Raw genomic sequence first — 16,927 nt, 5'->3', positions numbered from 1 at the left:
TTTGAAGGAGGCTTGAACGGCTATGTATTTCTCCTTTAGGACTGCCTTTGTTGTATCCCATAGGTTTTGGACCAATGTGTCTTCATTCTCATTGGCTTCCATGAATTGTTTAAGTTCTCCTTTGATTTCCTGGTTGATCCAAACATTCTTGAGCAGGGTGATCTTTAGCTTCCAAGTATTTGAATTCCTTCCAAGCTTTTCCTTGTAGTTGAGTTCCAGTTTCAAAGCATTGTGGTCTGAGAATATGCAGGGAAAAATCTTTTGGTATTGGTTGAGCCCTGATTTGTGACCTATTATGTGGTCTATTCTGGAGAAAGTTCCATATGCCCTCAAGAAGAATGAGTTTTCTGTTGTTTGAGGGAGGAAAGTTCTGTATATATCTGTGAGGTCCATCTGGTCCAATGTGTCATTCAATATTCTTGTTTCTTTATTGATTTTCTGTTTGGATAATCTGTCTATTATTGAGAGTGGTATGTTGAGATCCCATACTATTTATGTATTCATATCAATATGACTCCTTATCTTGATTAACAGTTGGCTTATGTAGTTAGTTGCTTCCATATTGGGGGCATAAATATTTACAATTGTTAGATCTTCTTGGTGGATAGATCCTTTAAGAATGATGTAGTGTCCTTCTTTATCTCTGTCTACATTATTTAGCCTAAAATCTATTTATCTGATATGAGAATCATTGCTCCAGCTTTCTTTTGAGGCCCATTGGCATGGAAGATGCTTCTCTGTCCCTTCACTTTCAGTCTGGATATATATTTAGGTTCCAAATTGGTCTCTTGTAGACAGCACATGGATGGTCCTATCATTTTATCCAATCTGCAACTATGTGCCATTTTATGGGAGCATTTAGGCCATTCACATTGAGACTGATTATTGAAAGATATGTTTTTCTTGACATCATGTTGCTTGTGAAGTCCTTATTTCTATAGATTGTCTCTGTAAATTTCTATTCTATTTCATTCTTGGGTTCTTTCTTCTTTTATAGAACTCCCCCACCCTTAATATTTCTTGTAATGCTGGCTTAGTGGTCACATACTCCTTTAAACCCTGCTGGTCTTGGAATTTCTTTATCTCTCCATCCATTTTGAATGTTCATCTTGCTGGATAAATTATTCTTGGCTGCATGTTCTTCTCATTTAGTGTCCTGAATTTGTCTTTCCAGACCTTTCTGGCTTTCCAGGTTTCTGTGGATAGGTCTGACATTATTATGATGGACATTTCTCTGTACCTAAGGAATCTCTTCTCCCTAGCTTCCCTCAGAAGCTCTTGTCTAAAATTATGATTTGTCAGTTCACAATCAAGTGTCCTGAGGTCCTTCTAGACTCACTGATCTTGGTGGAGTGTTCTTTCTTCCTCTAGGACATGAATACTGTTTCCACTCCCCAAATGGGAAAATTTTCATCCAGAATTTATTCAGCTATATCTTCTAGTCGTCTCTCTTTCCACCCCCTCAAGGATCCAGTAATTCTGATATTGGAATGTTTCATGGCATCATTTATTTTCCTAATTCTGTTTTCATGGCTTCTAAGCTATTTCTTCCATGCCTCCTCCTGATCCCTTTTCTCCAACAGTTTGTTCTCTAGATCACCAATTCTATCTTTTGCCTTGGTTACCCTAGCTGGTAGTGAATTTAGATTAGACTGGATCTCACTAATAGCACTTTTAACTTCTTCCCGGGTGACTTTCACTTCTGCCCTAATCCAATTTCATGTTGACACTAATGGTTTTCTCCAACCTAACCCTTGTCTGGATAATTGTTACCCTGAATTCCCTTTCTGACATACTGTTTATGTCCATACCCAATAGCTCTGATGGACAGGGCACAGTCTCTGTCTTTTTCCTCTGTTGGGTGTTCTTCCTCTTAGTCGTTTTGGTGAGAGGTGGTTGAGGGGATGTATAGCTGAATATAACAATCACAATCCAGGCAAGGTGTACCCTGGAACACTTCAGAGCAATTGGAAGTCACCACCAAAAAGATATAAAAAAGAAAAAGAAGAGAGAGAAAGAGAGCAAGAGAGAGGGGGGAAAAAAAAGAGAGAGAGAGAGAAGACCCAGCCAGAATGAGCCCCCAAAGTTAAGATTTATAAGGTATACAAACAAAAATGGACAAACAAAAAGACCAACAAAAGTAAATGACAAGGAAACAAAAAGAACTCAGCCAAAACGAACCCCAAGGATAAGATTTATATAATACCAGAACAAAAACAAATACACAGAAACACTGACAGAAGAAAAAGATGGGAGGGTGGTTATAAATCCTCAATGTGGGAGAGGAAGGTTATTTTGATTCTTCCTGGGTGTATCTTGGTATGTTGTTAAAGGACTCAACTTTCCAGAGATAAAGGGAGATTAAAACTGGTTTATATACAGGGGTAGTATTGATTAGGGAAAGAGGATTACCTTGAAGCTTATATCTATATGTATATTAAAAAGTAGAAAAGAAAAAGAAAACACAGTTATATGTATGAAAAAAGTTCAAGTTAAAAGGTTATTATGGAATTTGTTGTATTGAACCTCTCATTGTAATGGTAAATAGGTTAAAAAAATTAAAAAGAATGAGAATAGTGAGAATGAATTAAAAATAAATGTTGTGTCTATGAAATATACAGCTTTTGGGGCAATACCGGGGGCTTAATATCTTTTTTTCCCCTGATGTTGGGGTTTTACACTTTTATGGGGACCTGTGGTGGTTGACTTCTCATTCTTTTGGCTTGTTTTCTGGGGGAGGGCCTGCTGCATTGTTTTTCAGTCAGTCTTGCTTGGGTTGAGTCCTCCTGCCCCTGTCGAGGGGCTGGGATCTGTGGAAACCGATCTTTTAGGCTTTTGTTCTCTGAAGGTTTTTGTTCTTTGGTGGCTTTTTTCAGCTTTTCGGGGGTTTAGTGGAAAGCAAACTGCACCCAGACCTCCATCTCGGAGAGAAGCTTCAGTCTGCTCCCCTCTGGGTGGTCCAGAACACACAGACTCCCTCTTTGCAAACTCCACTGAACCATGCAGCCTCCCACAGGCAGTGCATGTCCCCAGCCACCATCTCAGGGTCACCTGAAGCGCCCGTTTGTCTCTACACCCAAGTGCCACTAAAACCATGAGTGGTATTGGTCCAGGGGGGCTGCTTCTGGTGGCTGCCTTTGACGGGACTGCTGTCTGGGGCCCAGACCTCGCAGTTGCACAGGTCGCCGCTGAGGGATCCTGACCAGAGATCATGCTGACTCCTTCAGGCTCGGGCTGGGATCATCCAGACCCACAGCCAGTCCTAGAGATCACTGGCTGGCACCTGAACAGAGCTTTTTCAGGCATGGGTGGGGAGTGGGTCAGACCCTGGTATCACAGTGCTCACAAGAGGGTGAAAAGCTGTAGTTCTAGAGAGCACAGGCTGGCACTCACCACACTCCCTCTTGCTGGGGTGGGAGTGCACCCAGCTAAGTGGTGATGAAGCCCCACAATCCCAGGGGCTCAGGGACCAGGAACTGGAGGTTCCACCACAGTCTCTCCAGCATGGGTGGGTCCCTGCAGTGGCCGCCCTTGGTCCATGGCTTAGACCGTGCCCATGACCGCTCGATTCCACCAGTTGCCCCTTAAGATCTTTTGCTCTTTTTGAGTGTTTTTAACCAGACTACAAGTTAATGCTGGTTACCAATCACAGGGCACTCTCATATTGGGGATATTACTTTCCAGTGGGTCACTTCTGGTGGCTTCCTCCCCTTCTGTTTATTCTGCGATATCAGTCCAAGCATTCCCACTCTGCTTTACATCTCCACTGGTGTCTTCTGCCCCTGTAGAGATCCAGAAGTGTATAATCCTACATCTCAGGCTGATTTCATAGGTGTTCAGAGTGTTCTGGTAGATAATTAACTCACTTTAGGGGACTGGTTGAAACAGGATCTCCTACTTCTCTGCTATCTTTTAAATAAAGCTGCTAACTCTCTTATGTGACTACTAGAAACATTTTAGAGGTTCTTCTCTCCAAAAGGTCAGAAGGTTGCTGTGTTTTCCTTCAGGAAGGAGATGGATATTTATTGTAATCATAGATGTCAAGCAGTAGGCAAGTTAAGATGATGTTTGCTTTGGCGGAATATAATTTATGACAGGTCACATGGTGAAGGTCAATATAAAGGGTTTTAAGGAACTACACTGCAATTATAGCTAATTGTTACCACTGGAGAAAAAGAAGGTGGTCCTATCTATTCTAAATTTTATGGAATTGTTATATTGAATGAGTATGTAATCAGAAAAAGAAACTAACTGCATCAATTTCATGGTAACTTGAAGATGAATACTATGGTTGGGAGGAAATTGAAGAATCTAGATGCACGTGCGGAAACAAGGAGCAAAAGATCTGAAAACAAAGTGAAAGAATTATTTTAAAGGAAATAATTTTATGATGTCCAGATGAATGAATGAGCAAAAATTATACTAAATAAAGAAAACAACCATGGTTAATTCAACATGCTTTCAAAGTGATTAGAGGCATGCCAAATTGAATTCTGACTCTCCAAAATTCTTACCTGCTTCATTTGTGCGGATCATTCGAGATGGGGTGCTTGGATCTCCAGTCCCAATTGGATTGGTGGCCACCACTCTAAATTCATATTCCACCCAAGGGTTAAGGTCCACTGCCATAGCTGACTCCATGTCCCCTGTTATAATTTCTGGGACTATGGAGGGGAAAGAGATTTCATGGCATTAGGAGGACTCAGAAATAGTTACAAATGGCAATCAAGGATATCATAGATAGTAACAGAATCAGCAGATCGATGCATAATTCCTTATTATGCATGGTCATTTTGTCACCTCTGGTCTCATTAGTAAAATGAAAATCAATCTTCAGGAAATAAGCACTTGCACATGTTAAAGATTGTTGTAGTTGATTAGAATTCTTTCATCTCATCTTAATACATAAATTGCTATAACAAAACTTGCCATTATATACACTAAAATCATTTTGTCAACCCCTCAGCCTCAAATAAGAAGGCAACTAAGTGTTATAATTTAAGCAAATGGTTCTTAAATTTCTAGGGAATTTTCTTGAGCAGTTTGCCTCTTGCAGTTCTGGCAAACATGCTTGGCCACTTGGCAGTTCAAAGCAGTGGATTGAGAATACACTTCTTTAATTAAAAAAAAAAATCCAGTTTGTGCATTCTAAATGGAAGTTCTGCAGCTTTTCTTGGAGTGACTTTTGTACAATATTTTTATTTTATTAAGCCATAAAATTGTCAATGCAATTATCACAGAGTAAAATACTTGTTACACAGTATACATATTTTAATTGAGACTGATTTTCTTGTTCACTCATCTCTGCTGTCTAGGAAATATTTCTGGAAGAACATTTGCTACAGGGGTGATAATAGGGAAAAGGGAGAACCTTCCTTATGATGTGCAAAGATCCTTCAGATTTATGTCAGTCTTAGACTTTTGTTTAAGCATGGTAAGATGGGGGAGGCTTTTGATTTGATGACTCAGTGCAGTTTTACTATGACAAGATGGAGTTAAATGCATTTGGATTTTACATGAAAATCTCTTTTGAAACGTGTCAAGAGAATGTTACCAAATAATCAGTCCATGAAAGGTAAATGATCAGAGCATAGGCAGTGTGGGCTGCCTGACAAATCTCTTAGCACCAAAAAGCTGATTTTTTTTTTTTTTTTTCCCCCAGCAGTGAAATGAGACCTGGGGCAAAAGTTTGTCTCTTTTTGCTGCACTGGCAATTAAGCAATATCCTTGGAGTCTATGAGATAGAGGGAGAAAGGCCACCATCCAGTCTATAGCTTGGTGAAATGCTGAGTTGTGCTTGCCAAACATAAACGTAGAAGAAGAGTTCCCCAGACAGCCCTCTCTAGCCCCTAACCTACATTTTATCATCAATACTGTTTTGGTCCACCAAAGACGTACCTCACTGCTTAATTTACATCTGTTTGTCAGTCACCTCAAACAACTCCAGACATCTAGGTCATCCCTCAACCCTTTTATTCCAATCCTGATTGAATTCTGCACATTTTCTTTTCTGCCCTAGTTCCCATCCTTCCCTACTCTGTGAAATCTTTTACTGTGATCTTTGGAATTCATTATCCAGTATTAGCAAAATCCCCTGTATCCTATTTTCTTCCTGAACTTTCTTCCAATGTTTACTTTAATAGAAACCTGAATCTTCTATGAGGAAATATTTTGCCTCTTAAGAGGTGACTCTCTTAAGATATTGTAGAGAAGGGTAACAGTCTATCTGGGCTGTGTACACCCCCTCCTGTGTCTCTAATGGATTTTTCACATTAGCATGAAAGCATGCAGGTATCCCCCCCCTCAAAAAAAAACCAAAACACAACAAAACAAAACAAAACTCTAAAAATTTCCTCTCCGGTTTTCATCCAGTTTCTATGTAAAATATTTTGAGTGCTGTTTGTGCTATTATTTGTTGTCATTTACTAACTTTTCTTCCATTTCCTCTTGAACTCACTCCAAACATAAAAGTAGGAAGAAGAGATTCTATCTTTTAGGCTCTTACCTCCAGCATTCTACCATAACTGCTCCTGTCAAGATTACCAATGTTCTTTATTAATAAAACTCTATAATTAGGTCTCTGTTCCTCATCTTTCTTGACCTAAAATCGTTATTTGACATAATCATTCTCTTTTCTTTGAAATACTTTTTAAAACTTAATTTCCTCTGACCTATGTCTTATCAGTCTCTATTGCTGGTTTCTTTTCATCTTCCAGATGCACCCAGTTCTACTAACTCTTTGGTGATCTTATCTAGTCTCATAGTTTAAAATACCATCTGTAGGTCATGACACCAGTATTTTCAGTCATGAACCTCTTCCCTGGTATCCAAACTCATTTTTCCAATGGCCCATTAGACATTTCTATTTGGATAGGGTTCTCAACCTTAAATTCCACCCCCTATTTCTAAACTATTCCTTATTGGGTGAATGATAATTGTGTTCTTATGGATGTTATAGCCAAGATCTTGGGGTCATCATGGATCCCTTTCTTTTCCCTCTGTCTCAGTTCAACCCATAAGCAACTATAAAACTGATGATATCAAAATGATTTCTTTACTTCATTTTGAAACAAAATTTCTTAAGAGAGTCATCTATATTTTCTTTCATTCTCTCCTTTTTTTTAAATTGAATTAATATACAACGATATATTAGTTTCAGGTATACAATATAATGATTCAAAAATTTTATGCATTACTCAGTGCTCATCAAGGTAAGTGTATTCTTGATTTCCTTTATCTTTTTACCCTTCTCCACCAACCCCCAACACACCTACTTCTCCTCTGGCAACCATCAGTTTTTTCTTAGTATTTAAGTGTCTGCTTTTTTATCTCCTTTTTTTATGTTTGTTTTGTTTCTTAAATTCCACATATAAGTGAAATCATATAGTCTTTGTATTTCTCTGACTAACTTACTTCACTTAGCATTATACTCTCTACGTCCATCCGTGTTGTTGCAAATAGCAAGATCTCATTCTTTCTTATGGCTTTTTTATTCTATTGTTTATATGTAGCATATCTTCTTTATCCACTCATCTATTAATGGACACTTTGGTTGCTTCCCTATCTTACCTATTATAAATAATGCTGCAGTAAATACAGGCATACATGTATCTTTTCAAATTAGTGTTTTCTTTTCCTTTGGGTAGATAGCTAGTAGTGGAATTTCTCATTCATATGGTGATTCTATTTTTAATTTTTTGAGGAACCTCCATACTGTTTTCCACAGTGGCACCAATGTATTCCAATGTATTCCTACCAACAGTGCACAAAGCTTCATTTTTCTCTACATCATTGCCAACACTTGTTATTGCTTGTTTACTGGATACTAACCATTTTGACAGGTGTATATCTCCCTGTGGTTTTGGTTTGTATTTCCCTGAATGATTAGTGATACTGAACATCTTTCCATGTGACTGTTGGCCATCTGTATATCTTCTTTGGAAAAATGTCTATTCAAGTCCTTTGCCCATTTTATTTATTTATTTTTAAAGATTTTATTTATTTATTTGACAGACAGAGATCACAAGTAGGCAGACAGGCAGGCAGAGAGAGGGGGGGTGATCCCTGCTGAGCAGAGAGCCCGATGTGGCACTTGACCCAGGACCCTGGGATCATGACCTGAACCGAAGGCAGAGGCTTTAACCCACTGAGCCACCCAGGCGCCCCCATTTTATTTATTTATTTATTTAAAGATTTTATTTATTTATTTGACAGACAGAGATCACAAGTAGGCAGGCAGGCAGGCAGAGAGAGAGAGAGCAGAAGAAGCAGGCTCCTCGATGAGCAGAGAGCCCAATGCGGGGCTCGATCGCAGGACCCTGGGATCAAGACCGGAGCCGAAGGCAGAGGCTTTAACTCACTGAGACACCTAGGTGCCCCAAGTCCTTTGCCCATTTTAAAATCAGACTATTTGGGGGTTTTTGGTGTTGAGTTGTTCTTTATATATTTTGGGTATTGACTCCTTACCAGATAAATCATTTACAAATATCTTCTCCCATTTAGTAGATTGTATTTTTGTTTTGTAAATGTTTCTTTCACTGTGCAAAAGCTTTTTATTTTGGTGCAATCCCACTAGTCTAATTTTGCTATTGTTTTCCTTGCCTTTGGAGACATATCTAGAAAAATATTGCTGTGGCTGATGTCAAAAGAAATGACTGCTTATGTTTTCTTTTAGGAATTTTATGATTTCAAATCTCACATTTAGGCCTTTAATCTATTTTGAGTTTATTTTTGTGTATAGTATAAGAAAGTAGTGCTGTTTTAACCTTTTGCATATAGCTGCCCACTTTCTCCAGCACCACTTATTGAAGAGACTGTCTTTTCCCCATTGAATATGCTTGCCTCCTTTGTTGTAGAATAATTGACTATATATGTACGGAATTTATTTTTTGGGTTCTCTATTATGTTTGATTGTTCTATGTGTCTATTTCTGCACCAGTACCATACTGTTTTGCCACAGCTTTGCAGTATATATTGGAATTTAGTAATGTGATACCTCCAGCTTTGCTCTTTTTTTTTTTTCCCTCAAGATTGCTTTGGCTATTCAGGGTCTTGCTACATACAAATTTTAGTATTATTTGTTCTATTTCTGTGAAAAATGCTACTGATATTTTTGATAGTGTTTACCTGAAGTCTGTAGATTGCTTTGGATATATGGACATTTTAACAAAATCTGTTCTTCCAATCCATGAGCAAGAATATCTTTTTATTTGTTTGTGTCATCTTTAATTTCTTTCATCAGTGTTTTATAGTTTTCAATGTATAGGTCTCTCACCTCCTTGGATATCTTTATTTCTACCTATTTTATTAATTTTGATGTAACTATAAAGGGAAATGTTTTCTTAATTTCTTTCTCTGCTACTTCATTACCAACACAGAAATGCAACAGTTTCTGTATATTAATTTTGTGTCCTGTGACTTTATTGAATTAATTTATGGTTCTAGGTTGTTTGTTTATTTGTTTGTGGAGTCTTCAGTGTTTTCTCTATATAATATCATGTCATCTGCAAATAGTGAGTTTTACTTCTGTCTTACCAATTTGGTTGGCTTTTGTTAATTTTTCTTGTCTGACTGCTGTGGCTAGGAATTCCAGTATTGTGATAAATAAAAGTGGTGGAAGTGGACATCCTTATCCTGGTTCCTGATCTTAGAGGAAAGGCTCCCAGTTTTCATTATTAGGTATGATGCTAGTTGTGGGTTTTTCATACATGGGCTTTTTTATGTTGAAGTGTGGTCTTTCTATACCTGCCTGTTGTGTTTTTACCATGAATGGATGGTGTACTTTGTCAAAATCCTTTTCTGCATCTATTGAGATGATCATAGGATTTTTATTCTTTCTCTTGTTAATGTGATATATCCCATTGCTTGATTTGCAAATATTGAACCACCTTACATCCCTGGGATGAATTCCCACTTCATTGTGGTGAATGACCTCTTCTGTCTTGAACCCATTCTGGTGAGACCTTAGTTATTATTTTACTAAAGTTACTGTTGTCAAGGCAACCAATGACCTCTATGCTGCTAAGATTGAAGATTAATTCTCAACCCTCATCATACTTCATATATCAGTAACATTTGACACAGTTAATTATTTCCTCTTCCATGATTAATTTTATTCTTTCATCTTCCAGGATATAACATTGTCTTGGCTTTCTTTTTTAACTAAATGGCTAGTTATCCTCTGTATCCTTTTTTTTTTTTTTTCCCTCTTCTCCACAGTTTCTTACTATTGAAATGCTCCAAGTTCAATTTTCATACTCTTCTCTTCTTTGCATTCATATCCTTGAGACGACATGCAGTCTTATTGTTTTAAATGAAATTTATATGCCAATAAATTTCCAACTTATGTCTTTATTCTAAGCCTCTCAAACTCCATCCTTATATATCCAGTTGCCTATCTGCTATCCTTAGAGGCCCCATCTCCAAATACAGTTACACTGGGGGTTAGATCTTCAACATAAAAACTTTGGACACAATTTGCACACAATTAAGTCCATATCAAGCAGCTTGCAATTTTAAATAGAGTCAGGATAAGTCTTATTAGGAACGCACATTTGAGTCAAGTTTTTAAAAGAGATATGGATTTAGTTATGCCAATATCTAGGGGAAACCATGTCAGATAAAAGGAAAACTAGTACAAAGTTATTAGAAATATTATATGTAGGAACATTAGAAGATCACTGAGTCAGGAGAAAAGTGAACTTTAGGGAGAATGGTAGAAGATGAGTTTGGAGAGAGACTGATAGGACAAAATTATACAGGACTTGGGCGTTCATCCTGAGAGAAATGGAGGGAAACTCACTGGAAGATTGATATTCTGTCTTATCTTTTAATACATTAGTTCCAGCTATGTTGGAAATAGGAAGTAATTAACCCATTTAATGAGGTCATAAGGGTGGGGCTCTCATCTGATAGAATTAATGTCCTTTTAAAAAGAGATACCAGAGCATTCACTTCTTCTTTCTCTGCCACAAGAGGACACAGTGAGAAGGCTACAGCTGCAAGCCAGGAGGAGAGTTCTTACAAGGAATTAAATCCAATTGGCTAGCACCTAGATTTTGGGATCCCCAGCCTCTAGAACTATAAGAAGAATTTCTCTTATTTAAGCCATCAAGTTTACAGTATTTTGTAATGGCAGCCTGAACAGACTAATATACTGTCCCTACCATAATACTTCTGATTCTCCTTATAATATTTTTAAATTTATTTTTTTCATTCACTAACTTCTAAGATACTACATAATTTACTTGTTTATTATGTTCCCTGTTTTTGTTTGTCCTCATCTTTGAGAATACAATATCCATAAGAGTAGGGATTTTTGTTTTGTTTTGTTCCCTCGTATATCCTAGTGCCTAGAATACTACCTGGAAGGTATTTGACAAATTTATATTGAAAGAATGAAAGAGGTGTTCAGATTGCCAGGTGTGATAAAAATAAGTACAGATAATTTCTGTTTTAACCTTAATGAGGTTATTTCAGACTTTACGTTAAAAAAGAAAATATGAAATCTAAAAAATGTCCTTCCTCCCAAGGATATGTATATTTATATCTTCTTAGCAATAACTATAGGTTTTAAAATCTTTCTCCCTCACCCTATAACACCCATCCTTAAATCTAATCCCTCTTTAAAAATAAAAATGAAAATATTCATAAATTCTAAATTCCTTGTTACTATAAAACAATTGTAAAAAGTATATGTTGAGGGGTGCCTGGGTAGCTCAGTCATTAGAGCATCTGCCTTTGGCTCAGGTCATGGTCCCAGGGTCCTGGGATCAAGCCCGGCATCGGGCTCTCTGCTTGGCGGGAAGCCTGCTTCTCCCTCTCCCATGCCCCCTGCCCTTGTTCCCTCTCTCGCTGTCTCTCTCTCTCTCTGTCAAATAAATAAATAAAATCTTAAAAATAAGAGTTTATGTTGAAGGTATTAATATTTTGGATGAAATAATATGCTATATGAAATACATTAAAAATAAACTTTTAAAAAATTTGCATTTGATTTCAAATGCAATATTATGGAAATGAAAGATAGTGGAAAATGTATACTAAAATCGGTATTTTTAAAATCTTACAAGTATCTTTTTATAAGGATATTTTTTCTGGAAGTATGGGGACAAGTTGGTTTCAAAGAAAACATTCTTCAGTGAGAACACACTGTGACTAAAAAATAGTGGATGACTGCATATTGATTCAGGGAGGGAAACCTATTAGAATGCCTTTCCTTGTAGAGGAATTGGATCCTAGAATTTAATTGAACAATTAAATGTAAACTAAAGAAGCCTGTCTTGTTACAAATTTAATCAACCATAGATATATCCACAGATAGGAAACATATCCACAGATAGGAAACATATCCACAGAAAGAATAGTTAAGAAATATGTTTGAATTAAGTAAACAATGACCAATCAATTCTATGATTTTAGGTGATTTTGTTATTCTTAAGCAGACACAATGAAATATTAAGTCAGCTAATAGTATTCAATAATATAAAGAATAAAGTCGTTTCCAAATCAAAAGCAATTTGTTTGAACAGAAAAGGGGTCTACAAGTGAAACTATCTATTTTTTATGGTTCTTTTCATACTTTCTTCAAAATGAATAAATAAGTCAGATTCACAGTCACCTGATTTGAGTCTGAGTTTTGAATTGGCAATATTGATAAGTTAATTCCAGTTATCATCAGATAGAAGGTACAGATGCAACTCATTACTTTATTTGTCAAAAATAAGTTATTCACCATTTTTTTGTATTTATGGTGGTATATAAAGGAATTGTAAGTAATTTTTAAATACTAGTTTATGAACTCCATTAACATTATCAGAGAGTTCAAACCCCAAACCAATTTTTTTCTTTCTAATAGATATTTCTGCATTAGAGCTTGCCTCTTTTGAAATTCATTTAGGTGAAGAACAGCTATGAAAACAAAGGCCCACTGCCCCAGGGGAATTGTGGCTTTAGAGGGACTTCTTTCCTCATCACAGGCATGAAAAAAGTTGTGGTTGGATTTAGCTAGGGGCTAAAACTATTTAAAACTGTTACTTAAGAGCAGGCAAAAGTTGAGTTCTGCTCCTTGGCCTGCTTGCCTACAGGATGGCGTGCTAGACTTTGAGAAACAAGTGACCCCATTAGATGCCATCAAGTACAAGTAAAATTGATCATTTAAAGAAATATATTTCCCAGAAATATATATTTCCTTATAAATATAATAAAGCATAGATTTCTTAATAAGTACCTGCTGAACTGAATTTAAAAAGAACTCTCAACTTAAAAATGTCCCAGCATTCAAATTAAATTAGAAAAATGAGAATACAACTTTATAGTAGGGACTTCTAAGATAAATAAACCCCCAAAATAACACTGAGTCCAAATGCCTAAGCCACACGCACACACACACACTCTCTCTCTCTTTCATTTTTCCTTGTGCCAAAAATTCCTACAGTTGACATATGTGTATATATATGTATATATATACACACACATACATACACATTTATCTTTCTATGTATCAAACAATAAAAGGTAGAAACAGGTGAATCAGGACATGAGAAATCAAGATATAAGAGTAACTAGGAAACTATGGTTGTAATAGGAGGAAGATTAGATGTTCTGTCTGGATTGCCATGCCATGTGCTATGGTAAGAAGGCCAAGAACATGGTCATGGGATGAGTGAGGAAACACATGTATGTACTGCAATGTGCCCACAAGGAAAATGTCCCAAGAATTGTGGGCAGAGTGTCAAGAGTGGGCATAGCTGCAGGCAGGAAAATGGGCTTGGTGAGTGCACAACACCAGATCTAAAAGTCAGTCCATTTCCTGGCTACAAAGCAGGAGGTTTGGGCTGTCACACAAAAGAAAAGATAAAAGCATTGGGGCAGAGGTTGTAAGTATTCTTACATAAGCCTGTTTGTGTGACTTGACTTTGTGATCTTACCAGAATTATCTATTGAACTTAGAGATTCCCCCAATTTCTTGGATCTGCAGGGGTATCACAAGGTTAAAATGGAGCCAGAAGTGAGGCTAACACCCACAATTAATCATTTTACAAATTAATATGTATACACAAATAGGACACTTTAGTGATAATCAAAATAAATTCTATAAATTAATAGGAACCTAATATTTTAAAAAACTAAATTGCATTTTGCATGCAGATGAATATATTTCCTGTTACTCAAATTGTAAAATTTTACACAAAAATAAATTTGTTTAAATTTCATTTATTTAAGCAGCAAAATAGATGATTCCACTTCTATAACATTATGGTTAATGAGGTTCATTATTACTGCACTCAGAAATTTTACTGATTTCATATTTTCCTTCTAAACAAATAAATCAGTTTTATATTTAGATAAAAAATAAAACAAAATCACAAATCCTTAGGATGGACAATTGCTTCTGAAGATTACATTTTATAGATATTACATAGTTTTAAATACCAACATGTTAAATAGGTGTCTAATAGCTATCAAGTAGACATCTTAGAAGTAGACATCAAAATGCTGCATTGTTTTACATAATATAATGTCTTAAATCTTCTTTTTATAAATAAAACAGATGTATGACTATAAATAGGCAGCACAAGGAAGTGGAGTAATGGAAAAATTCTGTACCTGATTATCTTGATGGTTACTTGAGTCTATGCAATAAAATTTCATAAAATTTTATGGAATGACATATTAAAATTGCATATAAAAACTGGTGAAATCTGAATATAGTCTATAAATCAGTTAATATGATTATATCAGTGTCAATTTTCTGATTTGATAATTGTATCACTGTTACATAAAATGTTATAATTAGGGAGAGCTGAGAAATAGGTCCACAGGAAATTTTTGTACTATTTTTGCAACTTCCCATTGAGCCTAAAGTTATTTCAATAAACAAACAAATATAAATGATGTGATCTCTTCTTAGGAATTGCGAGAAGAAAGCAAGATAGCTTTTTTTTTTTTTTTTTTTTTGAGACGGTGTGAGCACATGGTGGGATGTGAAGTAATGAGAGAGAGAATCTTAGGCGGGCTCCACACCCAGCAGGGAGCCACGGGAGGGCTCTATCTCAGACCCTGAGATTATGATCTAAACCTGAAATCAAGAGTGGGGCACTTAACTTACTGAGCCACCCAGACACACAGAAAGAAAAATATCTTTATAAAAAGAGGCAAACAGTGGTTAATATTGTAATAAATAACAAAGTTTCCAGAATCCAAAGTGATCCTACTGAGATTGCTAGCAAATATAGCTCATGACATAGGAAGATGTTCTGGTTGCCTCTGATGTTGCATTAGAGCTTCTTACTTGTTTTTACTGTTTGCCAGCCCAGGGAGAATGGGCTTCGAGCCTGCAGGTTGTAGGAGGAGATTGGGCTGTGGTTGTCAGCCGCTGGGCTCCAGGACAGTGTGGCTGTGCTTTCTGTGATTTCCTCAACAATCACTATCCCTGGTGGGCCTGGGGGACCTATAGGAGAAAGGGAATGAATAAAGTTAGGTACAAGCCATGATGAGGAGCCATAAGAAATTGAATTTCCAATAAAGATCCCATCAAACTATCTAATCATCTTAGTGAAATACATATTTAGTGATGGAAATTGACAGTAGAAAGAGATGGGGTGCAAGGCAGTTTCCATGATTTCTGCTGGTAACTTAATTATAGATTTGATTTTTTTCTAAAACTTTGTGCTTGGAGGCAACTACAAATTAGCATTATATTTTATAGGAAAAGAAAAAAAATAATTAGAAACACACACAAGAATATGAATGTCAATATCAACTATGACTGTTGACATCAACCATAGTTTACAGCGGCAATAATAGAGAGTGATAAACAGTGTTATCAGTTACAAAAAAGATCCCATCATTACTAAAAAGCTCTAGGTTATGGGTTTAATTTTTATGTTCAGAAAAGCTGAACTGTGTACAAATACTGTGATGTGACTATCAAGTATCAACTTTAAGTATCAACTTTAAGAAGGAAATATGAAGAGCTCTGAAATAATGATAGTTCAGGCCAAGGAAGGGTATATTCTAGAAGTGAAGCATGGAAAAATTTTGTGGGGAGCAAAAGAAAGTGTGATTTTGATGATGATGATGATGATGACAATGATGGTTTTTGGTGGGCATGGGAGAGTGGTGAATCAGATATTATTTTCCTTATGCTTATGAAAAATTGGTATAGAATTGGTGATAATCTATGAGAATGTAGACTCTAGCTTTAAAAAAACAACTGTGATCTGATGAAGAAATATACCTTTGTATTATAACCCTTAAAATAGTGATATCTAATAGCAGTCAAAGATATGTAGAGTGTTCACATTTTAGAGGCTGGAAAGCATGTCAATTTTCTTATTAACATTCTTCTATTCTCTAATACAGACCATTCAGGGTGCAAGGATGCTTTTATTTTCAATGAAAACAAACAAAAAACCCTCTTAAGTATTTTAAGTTGTTTCTGAATTAGTCCTACCAGCATCATTCTGGCTTCACTTGACTCCTTAATCCACCTTGATACCGTTGTCATTCACACCATTTGCATCTTTGCTACAAACTGAAACCAAATTTATAAATTCTTAAATCTAAGTGGACTAAGTTAACTACTTTCTCTGGTTCTGGTCCTGGCTTTCTAGTCTAACCTTGCTAAGTCAAATTTGGTGATTGCAGAGTCTGATCATGAGGGGCTGAGCTAGACTGTAAGGAGCTAAGAAATGGTGGAAGACTGGAGAAATGGAGGCAGTTGGTAAAGACCTCTGGGTAGAGAATTTCAACAAGGAAGGAGCAAGGAGATGGAGAAATAATTTTAAAAGCCTCATGAAGCCAATGACATTTTTAGGAAAGGAGAAGTGAACATTTTTATCAATTGAGCCCATTCAGATTAAGGAATTTTTAAATTTGGTTTGACTTATTATCAAAGATGCCAATGGTGTGAATGGCCATGGTGTCA

At 36.4% G+C, this 16,927-nt stretch overlaps 1 protein-coding gene across 3 annotated transcripts in view; it reads right to left on the bottom strand.

Annotated features, from left to right (window-relative positions):
• Positions 1-16,927, bottom strand: part of CNTN5 (contactin 5) — a gene marked incomplete at both ends in the record, with an annotated part of 773,509 nt that overhangs the window by 70,166 nt on the left and 686,416 nt on the right. For all 3 annotated transcript variants that reach the window (XM_080816834.1, XM_080816835.1, XM_080816836.1), the window contains 2 exons: positions 4,515-4,664; positions 15,290-15,448. In XM_080816834.1, the coding sequence (XP_080672960.1) occupies positions 4,515-4,664; positions 15,290-15,448 (309 nt within the window). The remainder of the gene's footprint in view (positions 1-4,514; positions 4,665-15,289; positions 15,449-16,927) is intronic.

The sequence above is a fragment of the Martes martes genome (genome assembly GCF_963455335.1).
Source record: "Martes martes genome assembly, chromosome: 10".
In the NCBI taxonomy this organism is placed as follows: Eukaryota; Metazoa; Chordata; class Mammalia; order Carnivora; family Mustelidae; genus Martes; species Martes martes.
This window is presented reverse-complemented; position numbering and strand designations above follow the sequence as displayed.